Source organism: Tenrec ecaudatus, chromosome 9 (genome assembly GCF_050624435.1).
Source record: "Tenrec ecaudatus isolate mTenEca1 chromosome 9, mTenEca1.hap1, whole genome shotgun sequence".
Classification (NCBI taxonomy): domain Eukaryota; kingdom Metazoa; phylum Chordata; class Mammalia; order Afrosoricida; family Tenrecidae; genus Tenrec; species Tenrec ecaudatus.
Genome location: NC_134538.1, coordinates 47380813 through 47401235, shown reverse-complemented (window position 1 = coordinate 47401235; position 20423 = coordinate 47380813). Strand labels below are relative to the sequence as shown.

Below are 20423 nucleotides of genomic sequence, written 5' to 3'. Positions count from 1 at the left end.
AGTCAGTCAGTGGACCTCCCTCTAGACCAGTGATTCTCAACCTTCCTACTGATGTGACCCTTTAATACAGTTCCTCATGTGGTGGTGGACTCCCCCCTCCAACCACAAATTATATTCATTACTACTTCATAACTGTAATTTTGCTACTGTTATGAGTCAGGAAAACGCTGTGAAACCCCCAAAAGAATTGCGACCCACAGGTTCAGAACCGCTGCTCTAGCCCCAACCTGACTTTGTTCTAGGTGCAAGATCTTCGGCTTGTTCCAAGACAAAAATTCTCCCTCAGCTTTTAAAATATTGCTGGTGGTCCTTTTTCTTACTCACTGTCTGTATTTTTATTTTTATATTACTATTATTTTATCCTTATCACTTCGTTTTTTGGTTCTTGTTTGTTTCTGTTGGGTTTACCCTTTTGTTAAGCACAGGAGGAGTGGATGCATCAGACAAGGGTATGTAGGGAACGGAAGGGCCCCGAGAAGAAGAGCAGGGATTTCAGGAGTAAATAGTGAAGGTGGGAAGGGTGATTCCCTGGCTCACCAAAACGGCAGGTGATTACACAACTGATTTTTTTAAAGGCGATTTAATCATGGGCGAAAATGTTCTGAAATTGATTGTGGTAATGATTTTAGAATTCTTCTTGATATGATTGGACTATTGAATTGTATGATATGTGGATTAAGTGCCAAGAAAACTTGAAAAAATGATTTGCCCCACAGAGGAGCAAAGAGCCCCTACTGCCCACCCGCCTCACATAAGGAGACCACGCGAAGAATAGTGTCAGAGACTACACGGGAAGAAGTGTGGGCAGTGCCTTCCGTTTGTTTACTAGCTACCTTTTAAATACTCAGGAGCCTTGCTGGGTGGGCGCAGTGGCGTGTTGAGCTGTAAGCCGCAAGACCGGCCATTTGAAACTGGCAGCAGATCCTCAGAAGAAAGTCTGGGCTTTCTACTCCCGTAACAGTTACCGTTCCGGGAACCCACAGGGGTCGCTGTGAGTCGGCATTGACTGATGGCAGCGAGTTGGGGCAGTTTTTAATAATCGGTGAATCTGGACGAGGATTGAGGCTAGATTGCCAGAGTGTGCAGCGTACTCGCCGAGAACACTTTGAGGCCCCGCAGAGGATGCCTTCATTGAGCCCTTGGAACGGAGGAGCGTGGCTCTCCCGGGAGGGGAAGCGAAGTGGCCCGCAGGTTTGATTACAAGCTGCTGACAAAAACAGCTTTTCTGTCAGAGGTACGGATGTGGCGGCGCGTTGGACAGACTGGGCTCCAGCCTCCCACCGCATTGCCGAAAGGAGCGCGCGTCGGGCAGGCAGGCTCCGCCCCCTTCCTTCCGCCGCTTCGCGCGGCGCGGGGCACCGGGCAGGGCCGGAAGGGCAGGGCTGGGCGGGACGCGGGGCGGGGCGCGGGGCGGGACGGGCGGCTCTGACCACGCCTCCTCCCGTTGCCGCAGGGCGGGGCCGGCAGGGCGGGGCCGGCGGCTCGGGGCGGTGTCTTTGGAGCGCTCGCCGCCCGCGCACTCTGCAGACTCCTCAGCCGCCGCCGCCCGCACCTCCAAATCTCACCGCTCGGTCAGCAGGGACCCGGGCTCGGCCGCCATGTCCGCCGCGGACGAAGTTGACGGGCTGGGCGTGGCCCGGCCGCACTATGGCTGTGAGTGTGGGGCTCCGCGCGGCACCGGGGCACTCAGACCGAGCCCCGAGTCTCGGAGGCGCCGTTTGCTCGGGGGCTCGGTCGGGAGGGTGGGGCCGGCGGCTGAGGGCCGCGCGGACCCGGAAGAGCCGACCCGGCGGGGCTGCGGGGTGAAGCGAAGGCGGGAGCGGGCTCTGGGGCGCGGCGGTGGCGGGACGGTCCCCGGGGCCCCCCCTCGTCCCCCGGCTCTTTGGCCCGAGGGACCCCACCCATCCCGCAGCGTCCCAGCGCGGCCGAGATTGGGGGAGCCGGCCTCGGGTGAGGTGGCAGGAGAACGGGCAGGGCGTGTCCCGGGCCCGGGACACGGGGGCTCTGCGCGGGCCTCGTGGGAAGGCGCTTCCCACTGGACGCGTTAACCGAGAGCGGCGAGGTGGCCCCGGGGGACCGATCTGCCAGCCCCAGGCCAGCTGCAAGCAGCGGCCTTGGACAAGTCACTTCAGTTTTTTTCGGGGTTAGTTCCCTCGTCAGGATTTCAAAAGTAAAATGTAAAAGAAACACGAAATAGCTCTCCGACTTCCTTATTTTCGGAACCACCCTTTTTTGTGTGTTTGCCCCTGATTCAGCACCGAACTGGAGCCGGGGTGGTTAGTTAACCCTGGCCAAAGGAGAGGGGCCTTTTGGCTTCCTTGAGCTGCTCATTTTAATTGTATATCTGGGGGTGCTGTTCTGCTTTAAGGGTCGTCTCACTCAGTTATGTGTGCGGAATGGTGCTATGTTAAAACCCGGCCCTGCCTTCAAGAGCTTTCAGTCAGAGACAGGTGTACAACCTCATAATAATACGTGTAATAAAGATAAGAGCTGCGTGAACTAACCCGGGCATCAACGGACCTGCGTGAGAAAAGGGACTTGGTAGGGGGATGTGGTGTAACACAGATGGTGGCATTTGAATAGAACCTTGACATATGTGGGGGCTTCAGAAAGTTCACGGAATAATTCCATTATCTTTTAATTTTTATCCATGAACTTTCTAAAGCCTCTTGAGAAACGGTATAGCATGACCAGGTAGGGTGGGGCAAGAGACAGCACATGAGAGATGGCATTGAAGGTAGGAGGGTACTGTGTGGATTGATTGGTTGAGGATGGAATGGGAGGAAGTGCAGGCAGGGGGAGGGAAGAGATCACTTTCCAAAATTAGTTGGGGCCAGACTGGGAAAGGCCTTGAATACCAAGCCAAACCCAAAAGAGCCAAATCCACTGCCATGAGATCAATGATGACTCATAGAGACCCTTTGGGACCGAGTAGAACTGCCCCTTCAGGTTTCTTAGACTGTAAATCTTTATGAGTGCAATCCGCCCCATTCTTCTCCCTCAGTGGCTGGGGTGTTTGAACAGCTCATATTGCAGCTCAGTGCTTAACCCATTATACCACTCAGCTTCCTTGAATGTCATGCCAAGGAGTTAGGAATATATTCTGCACCTTGGGGGTGCTCATTCAGGAGGTAGAGTGCTTCAAGGTTAAGCTCAAGGACTGGCTTTGAAGGGCAGAAAGTCTGGGTGTGAATTCAGGTCCCAACCACTTACTAGCCATGAGCTGAGCTCTTTCCTTATCCATGAAGTAGGTATGAAAATTTAAAGTGTTCCATAACTACTGGCTTTGGTTATTAATGAAACAGAGAACATGAACACATCCATATTTAGAAGGCTAGACAGATGAAAAATTTGGGCCCAACTCTCAAGTACCATTGTTTTCCAACGTCACACTAGCATTTAGTTCATGTCCCTATTATACTGTATAAGGAATTTTGAGGAAAGCCACATATGCACAGGTTCCTCTGATCCTCCAGGTAACTAGCAGGAATTTTATGTGGTGGCATTCTTATCTCGCTCCGGAAAGCCACGGATCCCTGGATTCACATTCTTTCTTTCATGTTTTAGCTGTCCTGGATAATGAGAGGCTTACTGCCGAGGAGATGGATGAACGGAGACGGCAAAATGTGGCTTATGAGTACCTTTGTCATTTGGAAGAAGCAAAGAGGTAAGGATTGACTAGCTGGAGAGATGATTGGGAGAAGGGAGCTGATCTGGTGTGACTACACATACAGATAGTGATCTCTTCAAGAGCTGTGGGAGGCTCTGTGTTGTAGGTGTGGCAGTGAGAGACTGATAGTTGAAATAAGTATGGGTAGAGTTTATTAATAGGAACAAGTAGTTTTGATGGTAGTTTATCATGAAACCTTTGATGGACATTTATCTCTACTGAAAAATTTCCTGATTTATGCTATTGTTTTATGATTGTGGCACATGTTTTTTTGTTTATTTTATTTTATTAAAATATTTTATTGGGAGCTCTTACAGCTCTTATAACAATACACACATCAGTTTTATCAAGCATATTTGTGCATATGTTGCCATCATTTTCTAAACATTTACTTTCTATTGAGCCCTCAGTATCAGCTCCTCTTTTTTCCCCGTCTCTCCACTGCCTCATGACCCCTTGAGAAATGATAAATTATTATTTTCATAATGGTACATGCTTTGGACACTTAGCCGCTCTGAGGTACAAATAGCATTTTTAGAGTTTGAAGTCTTTGGCTTTAATATATCGTTAATTGTTTAGTGGTTTTGATATATATTTTTGTTCTGTTTACCCATGAATTTTTGAAGCCCCCTTGCATATGAATGGGCTCCCCTCTCCCTATGGCTTGAGGATTGAGTATGTGTTTTGGAAACACAGAAGGATGAATGTTGTGGATATAGGTTCATTTGCCAACATGAAAAACATAAAAACAATTAAACCAAAGGCAGTATCCTCTGCTTTCTTTTTTTCCCCTCTGCTTTCTTTATTAAATGACTTTATAGCTGGCATTTTCAGATGCTTCCGGATCTCATGATCTTATTTTTTAGAGTGTTGATTTGCCTCATAGTCAGTGGCCCATTTCATTTTTCTTGTGTTTGTGTTCTTTGCAAAGTGCTCCTGGGTAGAGAAATATAATTTAAAACAAAGCTCACTGCCATGAATAGATTCCTCCTCACAGTGAATCTGCGGGTTTTCGAGACTAAATCTTTACAAGAGAAGAAAGTCTTATCTTTATCACGTGAAGTGGTAAGCATTTTCAAATTGCTGACCTAGCAACTCACGACGTAATCCAGAGACATGTAATTACAGATCATATAGCCTGTCAGTCACAGGTTAGTTAGAAAGGGCTAGAAAGGGATAAAGAAGAGTGTTAACAATCAACATTTATTGAAAAATCAAGTATAATTCAAATGAAATTAGTGAACAAGTTTCTTTCTTTTAATTGTGAAGACTTTAAGATGCTATAGAAGTCCAGAGAAGAATACAACAGATGTACCTGTCTCCCTACTGCCCAGATCTAACAAATGTTAACCCTCCAGGTCTTTCCCACTTTTTCTGGGGAAATGGTGTTTCATTGTTATTTTTGAAAAAAAAATGTGGTAAATATATACATAATAAAAGCTTGCCATAAGGTTCTGTGACATTACATCATCATGTTGTACAATTTCACTCCTATCTGTTTCTAGTTGTCTAGTCACCTCTAGCAGAAACTCGGTAGCCCCTGGGCAATGACTTCCCTTCTTCCCCTGCTCCTCATCTCTGGTAACTAATACATTTTGATCTCCATACTTTTACTAAATTCTAGATAGTTCCTCTGAGTGGAGCTGTACAGTGTTTGTCCTTTTCTTGCTGACTTATTTGACGTAGGTAATGTTTTCTGGTTCTTCCATGTTATTGCATGTAGCAGGACTTCATTTTTCTCTGTGGCTGAGGCCGTGTGTATGGACCACATTTATTTATCGTCTCATATAGTCTTAAGACTTTTAGGTGGTCTTTACCTTTTTGCCTATTTGAATAGTGTTGCAGTGAACTTTGATGTCCAATGTTCTGTGAAACCCTTTAAGCCAGTTTGTATTATCAGAGTAGAATTGCTGGGTCATAATGTAATTTCATCTTTGTGAGGAACTGAACTGCTTATTTTGTGACCGAACTATTTTGCATTCTGCTAGCAATGGATTTGTTAATTTATTTGTTGGTTGGTTTGATCATAGCCATCTAAAAAGAAGCCCACTGCCATTGAGTCAATTCTGACTCATCGCGACCCTACCTAGGGTAACTGAGACTGTAAATCTTCACTGGAGCCTATAGCTTCAGCCTTCTCCCACACACCTGCTGGCGGGTTTGATCTGCTGACTTTGGGATTAGCAGCCCAATGTCTAACCCACAGTGCCACCAGGACTCCTTTATAGCCATCCTAATGGGAATGAAATAGTATCACTATAGCTTTGATTTGTACTTCCTGAATGACTAATGCCATTGAGCATCTTTTCATGTATTTGTAGACATTTGTACATGTAGACATTGGTGACATAGGAGCCCTTGTGATGTACTTTGGATTATGATTTGGGCTGTGAGCTGCATGGCCAACAGTTGGAAACCACCAGCAGCTCCTGAGGAGAAAGACTGGGCTTGCTGCTCCATAAACAGTTAGTCTTGGAAGCCCACAGGGGTCGCTATGAGTCAGCATTGACTCGATGAGGTTGTTGGTTTTTTTTTGAGTGACATTGGTGAAATGTCTACTTGGGAACTTTGCCCTTTTATTATTTTTAATTACATCCTTGTAATTTTGCTGCTAAATTGTAGTTTAAAAAATTTGTTCTTGAAAAAATGTATGTATGTTCGTGGACCCCTGGTGGCATAGTGGTTATGCGTTAGGCTGCTAATTTCAAAAATGTCACATTCTGGATAGGTTTATTAATATATGGTTCCTGAAAGTTTTCTTCTGGTCTGTATGTTATCTCTATTAATAAAGTGCTTTGGTGCACAGACATTAATTTTTTTAGTTTAATTTTAGTTTATGTGCTGCTGAAGCAAGCACTTTATTTTAATTTTTATGAAAATATGCACAGCACTTCTGTAGTGTCAATTCCCAGACCTAGACTGTGGGATTGGTTAGGAAAAGTAGCATTCTGTGCTTTGAGTGGCTGTCAGAATTAAGTATACAATGAAACACCCCCCCTCCCCCTCTTTTAAAGACATGCATTGGGCTTCAGAAATCTGAATGTTCCTATGTCTTGGTTTCTTTCCTTCTGTTTCACATTTAAGATGTTGAGCAACTGGAACTTCTGTTGTAACCAATTCAGTTAATCGGTGATAGCAGTTAAGACTGGTTGTCCTTGTCACCATTGTCCTCACTTTGTGTAAACCTACTAGTTAAGTAAACAATAAAATCTGTTCTGTCTGTTGCTTTGGAAAAAAAAAAGAAAGAAACTGCGCAGCAAGACTGGCTCCCATTGCAGTTTCCAGACATTAGTGACCTTGGTTGCATTCTTCACAGGGTATCAACATTCTTGCTTTTCTTCCATTGCTTAAACTCTGTCCCCCCTCCCCCATTTATGCTTTAAAATAGCTGTTGACACTTTTGTCTTATATAGATAATTTAAAAGCAACAGTGAAAAACCCTCAAGATTCCAAGTGACCATCTTTATTCTTTGGGCTAACCTGTTTAATTAATTTAAAGGTGTTGTCAGGGGGTAGTTTCAATTCATAGTTTGAATGGCAACTCAAGGCGGCAGCCTCAGGCCTTGAGGCTGCATCTTAGCTGCTCAGGTAATTGAATTCTTTTAAGTCAGGAATATTTTTGTTGTTGTTCCTTGTTTTTTCTCCTTTTCAGGATTCCTCTGTTGTGTTCCTGATTAGAACATTCAGTCCTGCACGTAGAATATGCATTTCTGGTCGCAAGTGGGAGGAAAGAGATGTTTTAAATATTGATGTAGTCATGCTTTTGGTGTCATATCTAAGAATCCAAATTCTGACCCTGAAGCATTACCCCTGTGAGCCTTTTATGGTTTTAGTTTTGCATTTAGCTTGTTGATCCAGTTTGTTAACTTTCACACAGGGCAGTCTCTGTGAGTCCAGCTTCATTCTTTTACTGGGGGAAATGCATCCATCCCAGCACCATTTATAAAAGAGACTAGACTTTTTCCATTGAACAGATTTAGCACCCTTGTTGAAACTTGCTTGGCCATGAATGTTTTCCCTTTCTTTGAGAAAGAAATCAGTTTAACAACACAGTTGGAGTCCCTTTACCCCCCTTCCTGGTCCTATTCTTCTCTTACTACTACTACTTTTTTTGTGTGTTTTCTTGAAACCAGGCTTTTTTGAGATTAAGGTCCTTTCTGGAGGCTCAAGTTGGGGGACAAATGAATGATGACTTAGGTGGGGAGAATGATTGTTGTCCTAAATGAATGTTAGGCATTATTGAGAGGTAAGTACATTGTTAAAATAGGGACGTTCTTATACAAAATTTGTAAGGGCCTCACAAACAAAAATCCCAAACCCTGTGTCTCTTGAATGTTGAACATCTGGTTCAAGGTTGAATTCCTGATCCTCGAAAAGGTCCAAGAATTTTAAAACTGTAGTTGGCTCTGAGAGCTTCGTGTGAACACACTGTGGAGCCTTGATGGCAGTGCTGAGGAGGAGCCTGAGTGAGGAAAGAGCCCCAGCACCTTCCTTCCTCCTATCCAAAGTAGTTCTGCTTTGGTTTGAATATCAAGTTTCCACAGTCACATTCCATTTTTAGAGTGTCTTGGCTAACCCCTCCTCCCTGCCAGTGCCATCACTAATCAAATTCAAATGCCTCATTTTAATGAGGACACTGAGATCTGCCATATTTATTTATTTGCTTATTTAGTTCTATTTTGTGATTTTCTTCATTGACTAGCCAAAATAAAATGACACCCTATGCTATTGAATCAATCACCACCCAGAGTGACCTGGTAAGACAGAAGTGTCTCATAGGGTTTCCAAGAACTATAAAGCTTTATAGAAGCCAACTGCCACATCTTTCTTCCATGGAATAGCTGGCTGGTTCGAACCATCAACCTTTCAGTTAATAGCCAAGCACTTTAACCACTGAGCCACCAGGGCTCCTTCTTATTGAAGAATAAACAAAAAATCAAACCCACTATACTACTAGGGCAGCTGAAGAGTAGGAGTAGTTGCCATTGTTTTATACTGTGGTTCTTAACCAGGCGTGATCAGAATGACCTTGGGAACTTGGAAAAGGTGAGAAAATGGCTAACAGCCTTACCACACAGGTTCTGATTCAGTAGGGCCATGCTGGATGGTGTAGACATCTATTTTCTTAAACAATTCCCTGGTGTTTCAGTGTCCGAACTACAAGGTTCATGGTTCAAACCCACTTGTCACTCTGTAGGAACAAGATGAGGCTGTCTGCTTCCATGAAGATTAACTGTCTCAGAATCCTATGGAATAGTTCTACTCTGCCCTACCGCATCATTTTGAGTTGTAATTGACTCAACTTTTTGGTTTTGTTTTGGTTATCAGTTCTGATGGCTCCCCTTCTTTGACAAACAGCACTTAAAACATTCACTTTCTTGGTTTCCTCTGAGAACTCTGCCTTAAGCTGGGATCTAATAGTCCAAATAGAAGGGTGCTTTTCATCACATTTCTTTCAAAAGTGCTCCACTGGGGGGCATTTCCTTCATGTCTCCTCTAGAGTATGTTCTACTTTGCCCAGTATGGAAAAATAGCCCATCCCCTTTAAAAACTAGTTGGGGGACCATGATGCCCTTGGGTTGTTTTTAAATTGAGTGCTTTTTTATACCTTGGAAATGACGATTGCAGTTGTGATTAGCCCTTAGTTTTTCTGCTTTGGCGAGAGCATAATCGTGGCATATTGCCATGGCGCCCTACCAGCCATCGGGAAAATGTGCCTGGTTGCTTTTATGAAGGAAGTAATTTAAAACATGGATGCAGTGGGGGTTTTGTTTGTTTGTTTGCTTGCTTGCTCATTTAAAGATTTGATTAAGAAGTGAAGTCTAGGAAATGAAGCCTAGGAAATGGCATGCCAGGAAAGAGGGCTGGGATTCCTGCCAGCTGCTGAATATGGCCGTGGCCACCTTTCAATAATGTTGAAGCTGCACTGCAGACACCTGCATGGCTCCCATCGCCTGCTAGGGTTCCGTTCCCTGCTTGTCTCCTGCCCTGGAGAGTTGAGCTTTGTCTTGCCTGCGCCTCATCTTGCCTCACCTCACCTGACCAACGTCGAGTTGATTCTGGCTCATGGTGACCCTACAGGACAGGGTAGAACCATCCCTGTCATTTTGTATTTCTAAGATTGTAAATCTTTATAGGATTAGAAAGCCTCATTCTGTGGAACTGCTAGTAACTTAGAATTGCTGACCTTTTTTTTGGTTAACAGCCCAACCTGCTATACCTCCTGGGCTTCATGGGTACTCGCAGGGCTTCTTTTTCCCCTGTAGCACCAGACTCAGCTTGCCTTGATGAGTTGGCCCAGTGCTGTTTCCTTCATAACCCTGCCCCTCCCACCTTGGAGGAGCCCCAAGGTCTGAGATTTACCCCAGTTGCAAGACCGGGAGGAGAGATCAGAGAGATCCAAGGGAGACAAGGTTCCCTCTCCAGTTCTATTTATAATACCTTCTCCTCCTCCCACAAATAGCTCCACCTTGCAGTACAGTGGCCCCATTGTATCCTGGGGCACTCTACTTTCTCCCGTACCTGTAAATAGAGCTCTTTCTGGGGAAAAGGTAGGTGCGTGTGTGGCAAGAGGAAGGGAGAAGCTTGGGAGTGAGGAGAGTTAAGTCTGAAAGGGTGGAAACCCTGAGTGGAAGTAGTAGAGTGTGTCTCAGTGTGTAGAGAGAGACAAGAATGTGTTTTGAGTGAGTTGTGCGTTAGTGTTTCTTCCAAAAGGTTAAGTGGGAAAATCCAAGGTGATTGCATAAAAGAGTACATGGAGCATCACTGGACAATAAGCACATATAGAGTCTGCTTTTCTTTATTGCGTGATGTACCACTTCAGTATGGAAATTTAGTAAATGTTCATATGAAATGTTAATTGAGGATTCTAAACTTTTTGCTAAAGATTACATGATAGATCAAAGACCTTGGAAACAGAGAGACCTTTTAAATGAACATTGTTACACTCAGGGTGTATTTATATTTATCTGTTTTGCTTGAGCTTAATAGAAACAGTAATTGGATAGTAAAAATGAATGCCATCTTTACTCAATTGAAAGGGATGATGAGATTTAAGTATATTCAATGTGGTAAGTGCTCAGGTCTTGGACAGAAGGAAGTAGGAATACAGATCAGAAGTTGGTTCAAGTGCATAGTACCAAGAATGGGATTTGTCAGGCAAGACAGAAACCCTGGTCAGGGAATCAGCAACAAGGCAGCCTGCCTTCAAGTGAGAATCTATTTTTTCATTCTTTTTTATTTTTCCTTTTAAAAAAAAAATACAAACCCTTGTGTCGAGGGCTGACTTTCAATAGATCGCAGCGAGGGAGCTGCTCTGCTACGTACGAAACCCCGACCCAGAAGCAGGTCGTCTACGAATGGTTTAGCACCAGGCTCCCCACGAACGTGCGGTGCGTGACGGGCGAGGGGGCGGCCGCCTTTCCGGCCGCGCCCCATTTCCCGGGACGAGGGGCACTCCGCACCGGACCCCGGTCCGAGAATCTATGAGTAGTAGTGGAAATGGTGGCGTATGGATTAGACATTGGCCTGTTAACTACAAGATCAATGGTTCAAATCCACCAGCTGCTCTGAGGAAGAGAGATGCTGTGTGCTCCCGTAAATATTTACAGGCTAAAAAATCATACATCAGCTTGTTATGAATTGGGATAGACTTGATGGCAGTGGGTTTTATGTTGTTTTAGTTGAATGGATGAAAACTTAGGTTAAAGAGCTGCACTTTTGGGTTACCTTTTGCCTATTTAGGACCTATACTCCAGCTCACGGGCCAGGCACCACAGAGCCCTTGCTGAAGGGTGAAGGCTGTGGCTGGTTGGAGAGAGGAACTCTATGGTGTTAACAGGAGCTTATTACTTGCATGGAGGCACTTTGCCTTCTATAATTTAGGAGACTGGATATTTTCTGGGAAAGAAATCAGTTCTTGAAACCAAATCTTTTGTGCATACATTTTTATTGGTAGCATTGAATATACTGTGGACACTCAATATCTCCTGTCCCCTAAAGGGGATTAAGTTCAGTAACATCTTGATTTATCCCGTTTGGCATACTGTGATGAACATATAAACAGAACTTAAAACATTTGAGATGTAAGAAAATAAAATGGATACATAAATCGGTTGACTTAGTAAGTTAACTGTACTCGTCTATAGATGACTAGGGAGAAAAGCCCACATTGGGGGGAGGGGCAGTGGTGTCATTTTTAGAAGGTTGCCCTAAGTCTCCTATTAGAGATGAGAAAATGAGTTTAACTAACTCTGTGATGCCCTCAATGTGTGAAGTTAGGGACTCACAGCACGGAGCTACTTAGAAACCAGATAGATTTGTATACCGATGACTATCAAATGGAAGTATGGCATGGGATTCATCCTTAACCTCTTGTATAATGGTGACAGGGAGGGAAATATCCATTCCCTTTCCTGAAACTTCTTGAAACCTGCAGTTGTCAGTTCAGAGACTCCACTTTAAGCAGTAGGTTACATTTGAAAGTACTGTTTAAATTGTTTAAAAAGAGACTGAGTGCTCTTTTGCATAGCAACAATGTTACAAGTGGGAAGATTAGGTTCCTGTTCTTTGCCAAAACCTTTCACCCTGCAGTACACATAAAGCAAACTTTATGACTAAGAACTCTGGAGAGTAAAGCTTATGGCAAACATGTTAGGTCATCTGTAACTAGTTTGTAGCTATTGTTATTAGGGTCCTAAGAAAAATCCTATGACTATGCTTTAATAATACTTATAATTAGTGAGACAAATTTAATAATTCTAAATGATATACTTTGGAAGAGCTTGATTACTGAGCTGTCTTGGTGAAGTAAAAAGAGTGAGGACTTTCGGTTTTGGCAGGTGTGAGTTCTGATTCTGGTTTAGCCAGTTGTCTAACCTCAGGGAGTGAACCTAAATTTGCACATTGCAGAACGAGGATACCATGTATTTTACTAAGTTGCCTACAGTGATGCATCCCTGAGCACAGTGTCTGAAATACAATAAGCACTAAATTGTAATTTTATATCCTGGACCTGGGACCCAAACACTTTTATTTATTTATTATTATTTTAAATAATTTTATTAGGGACTCTTACACTCTTATATACATCTTATATACATCTTATAAACACATCAATTGTGTAAAGCACATTTGTACATTCATTGCCCTCATCATTCTAAAAACATTTGCTCTCCACTTAAGCCCTTGGCATTAGCTCATTTTTTCCCCCTCCTTCCCGGCTCCCCCTCCTTCATGAACCCTTGATAATTTATAAATTATTATTTTGTCATATCTTAGTGTCCGATATCTCCCTTCACCCACTTTTCTGTTGTCTGTCCCCCAGGGAGAGGTTATATGTAGATCCTTGTAATTGATTCCCCCTTTCCAACCCACCCTCCCGATACCACCGCTCTCACTACTGGTCCTGAAGGGATCATCCACCCTGGATTCTCTGTGTTTCCAGTTCCTTTCTGTACCAGTATATATCTCTGGTCTAGCCAGATTTATAAGGTAGAATTGGGATCATGATAGTGGGGTGGGAGAGAGGAAGTGTTTAGGAACTAGAGGAAAGCTGTATGTTTCATTGTTGCTACATTGCACCCTGACTAGCTCCTCCCTGCCCATGAGCCTTCCGTAAGGGGATGTCCAGTTGCGTACAGATGGGCTTTGGGCCCCCACTCCGCACTCCCCCTCATTCACAGTGATATGATATTTTTGTTCTGATGATGCCTGATCCCTTCAGCACCTCGTGATCACACAGGCTGGTGTGCTTCTTCCATGTGGGCTTTGTTGCTTCTGAGCTTGATGGCTGCTTGTTTAACTTCAAGCCTTTAAGACCCCAGATGCTATATCTTGTGATAGCTGTGCACCATCAGCTTTCTTCACCACATTTGCTTATGTACCCATTTGTCTTCAGCGATCTTATCGGGGAGGTGAGCACACAATGATAGGACTTTTTGTTCTTTGATGCCTATGAATGATCCCTTCGGCACCTTGTGATCACACAGGGTGGTATGCTTCTTCCATGTGGGCTTTGTTGCTTCTGAACTGGATAGCCACTTGTTTACCTTCAATCCTTTAAGACTCCGGACGCTATATCTTTTGATAGCCGGACACCATGAGCTTTCTTCACCATATTTGCTTATGCACTCACTTTGTCTTCAGTGATTGTGTCGGGAGTCCCACGAACTTTCAAAAATCTCCTTGTACACATAAAAATGAAGAACAGTCATAAAAGCAGACCATATACATATATTTCCTTGTCTTACTGGGTCATAGTGAGTTGACATTACCTTGATGCTAATACATTTTGTTTTGTTCACACCAGCATACTAAGCCCAGAAATAAAATTGTAATTGGCTTTAAAAATTTATGGAAATGTGGAATTTAAAAATAATAGAATTTTTCCATGAACTTTCTGAATTCCCTTCATATTTGAGAGTAGACATCAATTTCTTGCAATTGAAAAAGTGATTGTTTTAAAATAATTCAAAATAACTTAGAAACACCATGAAATTAAGACTTAAAAAAAATAAACTCCCTCAAGGAAAAACATGGTCAGCATATTTTCAACTAAAAGAACAATTTAAAAAGCATCAGTCTTTAGGTTGAAATATTGAGAGATTCTATGGGCAAAATATTGAATGATACAAGAAATATCAAAAGGAGATGGAAAGAATCAACCGTCATTGTACCCAAATGAACTAATCAAGTTGACATTCAATCATTTCAGGAGGTAGCATATGAGCAAGGATCAGTGGTACTGAAGGAAGACAGTCAAGCTGCATAGAAATCATCAGCTAAAAAATAAGACTCCAAGGATTGATATAATACCATTTAAAATGTTTCAACAATGACAACATAATGATAAAATAACTCACTGCTATGCAGTCTATGTGGATTGATTGTGACCCTACAGGACTGGGCAGAACTTCCCATGTGGGTTTCCAAGACTGTAATTCTTCATGGGAGTAAAAAGCCTCATTTTCCTCCCATTGAGCAGTTGGTGATTTCAAACCACTAACCTCATGATAAGCAACCTAATGTGTAGCCACTATACCACCAGGACTCCTAAAAACAAAAACAAAAAAAACCAAAAAACTCCTCCCAACAAAGTCCACATGGAAGAAGCACACCAGCCTGTGTTATCATGAGGTATTGAAGGGATCAGGAACCAGGCATCATCAGAACAAAAAAAATCGTATCATTATGAATGAGGGGGAGTGCAGAGTGGAGACCCAAAGCCCATCTATAAGCAATTGGACATCCCCTTACTGAAGGGTGGCCAGGAGGAGACGAGCCAGTCAGGGTGCAGTGTAGCAACAATGAAGCATACAGTTTTCCTCTAGTTCCTAACTGCTCCCCCTTGCCCTCCTCACTATCATGATCCCAATTCAATCCTACAAATCTGGCTAGACCAGAGGATGTATACTAGTACAGATAGGAACTGGAAACACAGGGAATCCTGGAACAGATGATCCCTTCAGGACCAGTGGTAACAGCCGCGATACAGGGAGGGTGGGTTGGAAAGGGGGCACCAATTACAAGAATCTACATATAACCTCTCCCTGGGAGATGACAACAGTAAAGTGGGTGAAGGGAGACATTGGACAGTGTAAAATATGACAAAATAATTATAAATTATCCAGGGTTCATGAGAGAGAAGGAGTGAGGAGGGAGGGGGAAAATGAGGAGCTGATGCCAGGGCCTTAAATGGAGAGCAAATGTTTTGAGAATGATGAGGCAATGAATGTACAAATGTGCTTTACACAATTGATGTATGTATGGATTGTGATAAGAGTTGTATGCGCTCCTAATAAATTAAAAAAAGTTCATGGGAAAAATGAATTTTCCCACCAACTTTTTGAAAGCCTCCATATATGAAATTTGCAGTTTAGAAACATATCTCACATGTCTTCCATTTCACTGACTTTTCTATAGTCCTATTTTTTTTAAACCGTGGTTCTATTAATGACAGTTACCTTGTTATGTAGCAATTTTTATTTGGATGACGGCACCCATCTTCCTTCTCTACTCTTGCTATTAGAGAGTGTGTTAGTCCGGGTTGACCAGAGAAACAAATTCATATATACTCATGTGTATAAGAAAGAGCTTCATATAAAAGAGCAATTGTATATTGAGAGAAAACATCCCAGCTCAGTCCAGATCAAGTCCACTTGCCTATGATCTTCCTGCATTCAGCATCATTGCCTATGCTGCATGAGTTTAAAGAGAAATTTATGGACTAGTATTAGACATATGGACTAATATTGGACTTGATCTGGACTGGACTGGGATGTTTTCCTCAATATACAATTGGTCTTGTGGATCCAGTGGCAGTGGAAGCATCTCAATGCTGGCATGGGTCCTCACGTGTCTCCTCCAGCTCTTTGACCATCGCAGCTGCAGGAAAGTGAAGGCAGAGAGAGTGAGTCTGGCCTCCAGTGAGCTATTTATCCCTGTCTAGCCTCCAAATGAGGTCATCCAGCTGCAACCTGATTGACAGGCTAGACTCCACCCCTTTGCTCAAGTTGACAGGAAATTTTGTAACTGCTACAGAGTCTCTGTTTTATTTCTAAAGAATAGTATGGCACATAGAGGAGCTTTTGAGCTGGAGAAAACGAGCTTGGTAGCCAAATTAGTTGAGTTAAATACCTAGGGTAGTCACCTAATCTGGTGTCAATTTAAGGATTAAGAGTATAGGGGTGGAGTCTAGGCTTTCAGTCTGGAGGTAGCCAATGAGACTTCTGTGTGGGCATGGTCTTCTGAGAATTCTGGGAAATCTGGTACTGCCTCCTTGGAGGCTGAAGACACCTCTCCCTCTCTCTGCTACTCCCTGGAAGACATTGCAGAAGATAAGCCCCATGGACACAACCAGACCTCGGAAACCAGAGAAGCCACAGAGAGACCCCTGCCAGTGCTGAGATGTTTCCAATGACTCTGAATCCTTCTACCCACTGGCCGGTGATCTTCTGCATTTGGTGTCATGGCATGTGTTTTGTGAGTCTGAAGAGGACTTTATAGATGGATATTGGAAATATGGGCTAATATCGGACTTATGGACTTGATATGGACTGGGTTAGGATATTTTCTCAATGTTCAGTTGCTCTTGTATATAAATCTCTTATACACATCTGTGTGTCCATGGATTTGTTTCTCTAGTCTACCCAGACTAACACAATATGTTACCAGAATAGTCATTCTCTTGTAATCAGTAGGTCTTGGAGTGAATGTGATCATGGAAACCAGTATGAACTAGTAAACTGAGTCTGTGGATATCTAAGCGGAACATTAATTTGAACCAATTTGGACACACACACACCATTTTAGCACAAAAATTGTGTTTATATAATTCTCCGCTACAATAATAAATTTGAGGGCCCAACGACATATTTTCTGGGTTTGTCTGGTGGCTTGTCTTCATATAATTCCTTTAGTTCCACCTCCTGATTTTTCTTTCTCACTCTCTTTGAGGCAATTCCAACTCGCAGGAACCTAACAGGAGTGGATAGAACAGCCTTGTGGGTTTTTGAGACTGTAACTCTTTACAGGCATAGAAAACTTCATCTTTCTCACCTATTGGTAGCAATCCCTCAGTTCAACATTCTAAAACTCTGTGGCCTCCTGGTTGTTTCCACTTGAGGCTATTAAGTAAGCCCTCAGACAGAAAGCACTGGTATAAGAAAGTCCTTTTAGGCAAAATGAGATTCTCCGGAAGTGATTCATATGACTAGGGCTGTTTGTTTAAGTTAGGACTTGGTTGCCTAGAGACCATATCTTTGAGCAAGCCTTGTGAAGTTCCGGTTGAATGGAGAGGACCCATGGCGTACCTGATCAAATCAGGATTCTCCTGTTGCCTTTTCTTCTAGAAGGGCTTTTAGTAATCTCATTGATCCCAATTAGTTTGACAGGAATAAAAGTGGCCAAAAGTTTATTTTGAAGAGAACATTTACTTGTTTAAGTTTGCATGTTTTAGACTTTTTTCCTTTTAATTGTTCATTAGAAAGATTGTTTCTTTTTTCAAGTAAGTATTTCTTTTAACAGCATTAATACTTTCTAAGATGCCATTAAGTCAGCCAGAAGGAAAAACAACAAGCAAACCCACCCCTTACAAAGCCATTATGATCTAAAATGTTTCCTGTTTGACTGAAGATCCTTGTATTGCTTCTCTTTCCATTGTCATCTTCAAATCCTATGCATGAGCAGGAGAAAGATGAGGCTGTCTATGTAGAGATTTACAGGGTCTCGGAGTTAGAATCAGTGATGGCCGTGGGCTGTTTTGGTTTGGGGCTGAGCACTATGCTAGGCACTATATCGGCATTATCTTATGAGCTATTTTCCAAGTCCCAGGAGGTGCTTATTATCTATGTTGAACAGAGCTTAAACTTGCCCATCTAGTAGGTGGTAGATCCAGATTTTAGGTCTGTCACAGACACCAAAACCCCTGCTGTTAACCACTATGCCAGAGTATGCCGCTACATCTGTGATTACTTTTAATGGTAATGGCAGAAGTAATAACTGACTTTAATTGAGCATAATGATGACATACTTTGCATGCAGAATTACTTTGAAGGAAGCATTATTTATTTTGAAGAAGAAAAAATGAGTCAATATCACTTGCCCAGGATCACTAGTGCTCTGAACTGCTGCAACCACTGAAGGAGTGGCACTTGACATCCACCACTAAGTCAATAGCTGCCCAGAGACACGGAATGATTTGCCCAGCTGTTAAATGGCAGAGTGTTGAGAGCCTTGCCCCACCTCTTCTCAGCCTCTTTTACAACCACTCCATTGACAGGAGGGAAATACATACATCCATTCACAATTTCTACAGAGAACAGCTCAGTAGCATTGTTAACTATTCTCACTATCTATATCCTTGTGTTTCATCCCAGTGGATTTAAGCTCTCTGCTCCTTAAAGTTCTCATCTGTGGATAATTCTTTATAACAGTGCTATACTTGAGACAAATTTTTAAACTAACTTGTCTAAACTTCTTATTCTTTTTTTATTCCTGGTAGAACTAAAGATTAAAAACAAAAGCTAAAAACCACAAAACCTGTTGCTGCCAAAACAAAACAAAAAACCAAACCCAAGCCACTGCCCTGGAGTCCATTCTGATTCACAGTGATGCTATATGGGTTTCAGAGACTATAAATCTTAACAAAGTAGACAGCTCCATTTTTCTTCCTTGTGGGTAGGTAGGTAGGCAGGTATTAAATGTTGATTGGTGAAAGACTTGTTCAAACATGGTAAGAGGAACTACAGTAACTATAAAATCTACATTAAGTGATTGCCTAGGTGTTTAGAAGCATAGAAATAACCATGTAGATGTAACTTTTTTTCTGCCCTATCCCCTGCTCACAAAGATAATTTCCTTGGCCGTGATACAGTAGAGGAAGTTAAGAGAGTCCCCTGTTGCTTTCCTCCTTCAAACCCCGGTGTCTGCTGTGGGTTCAGCTGAGAAAGGCGTTCCTTCCTCCCACTTTGTAGTTGGTTAAATAGTGACCTCATGCAGACAGGAGTGGCAAATTGGATTGGAAATTGCCGTGGATGGTTTGGCAAGAACTATATTTTTGAGGGCCTGTGGGCGGAGGAAAGGCCTGTGTAAAGGCCTCTATTTCTTCTTTTCTCAGAATACCTTCCTGTTGACTCATTGGAAATCATAACGAAAAGCAGAAGGAGCAGTGGAGAGGCAGCTGCCAGCCTAGGGCTTGGCTTCTGTTGGGCAGATGTTTGGGGACTGAGAGAATGCTGGCTCCCCAGAGTTGTGAGGCTTTTTTAGTAGGAGATATTATTGTGAGCAGTATGTATTTATCCATAAGGTGAAAAGTATTACCATGTTGCTTTTCAATCAGCAACATGGGAAACTAAAAATAAATTTATTGAATAGAAGTAATTGTTGTTCCTAAATTAAAAGGCAGAAGAAACTAAGGGATTAAGAGAGAATGGGACACAATTTGAAAAGGAAATATTGAAAAGAAGAAACAACAGCCCTGTGATCATTAAAGATGAAAAAATAGTGAAAAATAAAACTTAAATAGAAAAAGTTCACAGATATGCAGTTGTGATTATTAACAAGGCATTTTATTACAAAGATTAATGCATTTCAGGTGACCTTTCAAAGAGCTAATAGAAAACAAGCATTACCTGTGGCACTGTGGGTTAGGCTTTGGGCTGCTGCCGCAAAGCCAGTGGTCCAAGCCATTAAGCATCTACTTGGAAGAAAGATGGGGATGTCTGCTTTCTTAGAGATTTACAGGCTTGTAGACCCTTTGTAGGGTTACTGTGAGTCAGAATTGGCAGTGGGTCTGGTTTGACTTACATGACTATTAGATAATAAAATTTTTTTTCTGGCCTGAGGTTATATTATTGTATCATTAAATTTTGATATTACTTATTGGTCATGATAGTTAGAAAAGGTAGTATTTGATAAGGACTTGACATTGGAGGGTTTCTTTATAAAAGCTGAGAACCCCATAGACATATTTTTTAGGTAGATTTTGTGTTAAAATCATTAAAGAGACATACTAAGTGATTATGGTTGGTCTGTGCCTTTGAATTTATTTGAAGTCTACTTGATGACAGTGAGGCAGACTTTATAGATTGCAGAAATGAAGCCCTTTGTTTGCCATTAAGAAACCAAAATTTCACTACCATTGAATTGATGCTCTTAACGACCCTACCCTGCGAAACAGGGTAGAACGTTCCCAGCAATTTTCCAAGACTGTTACTCTCTACCAGAGTAGAAAGCCTCCTTTCTTTGTCCCAAT

At 42.6% G+C, this 20423-nt stretch overlaps 1 protein-coding gene across 1 annotated transcript in view; it reads left to right on the top strand.

Moving 5' to 3' along the window:
* Positions 1-1495: 1495 nt before the first annotated feature.
* IQGAP1 (IQ motif containing GTPase activating protein 1) overlaps positions 1496-20423 on the top strand; it is a 110651-nt gene continuing 91723 nt past the window's right edge. Inside the window, exons 1-2 of the mRNA XM_075558022.1 lie at positions 1496-1653; positions 3568-3667. Of these exons, the coding sequence (XP_075414137.1) occupies positions 1599-1653; positions 3568-3667 (155 nt within the window). The 5' untranslated portion in view covers positions 1496-1598. The remainder of the gene's footprint in view (positions 1654-3567; positions 3668-20423) is intronic.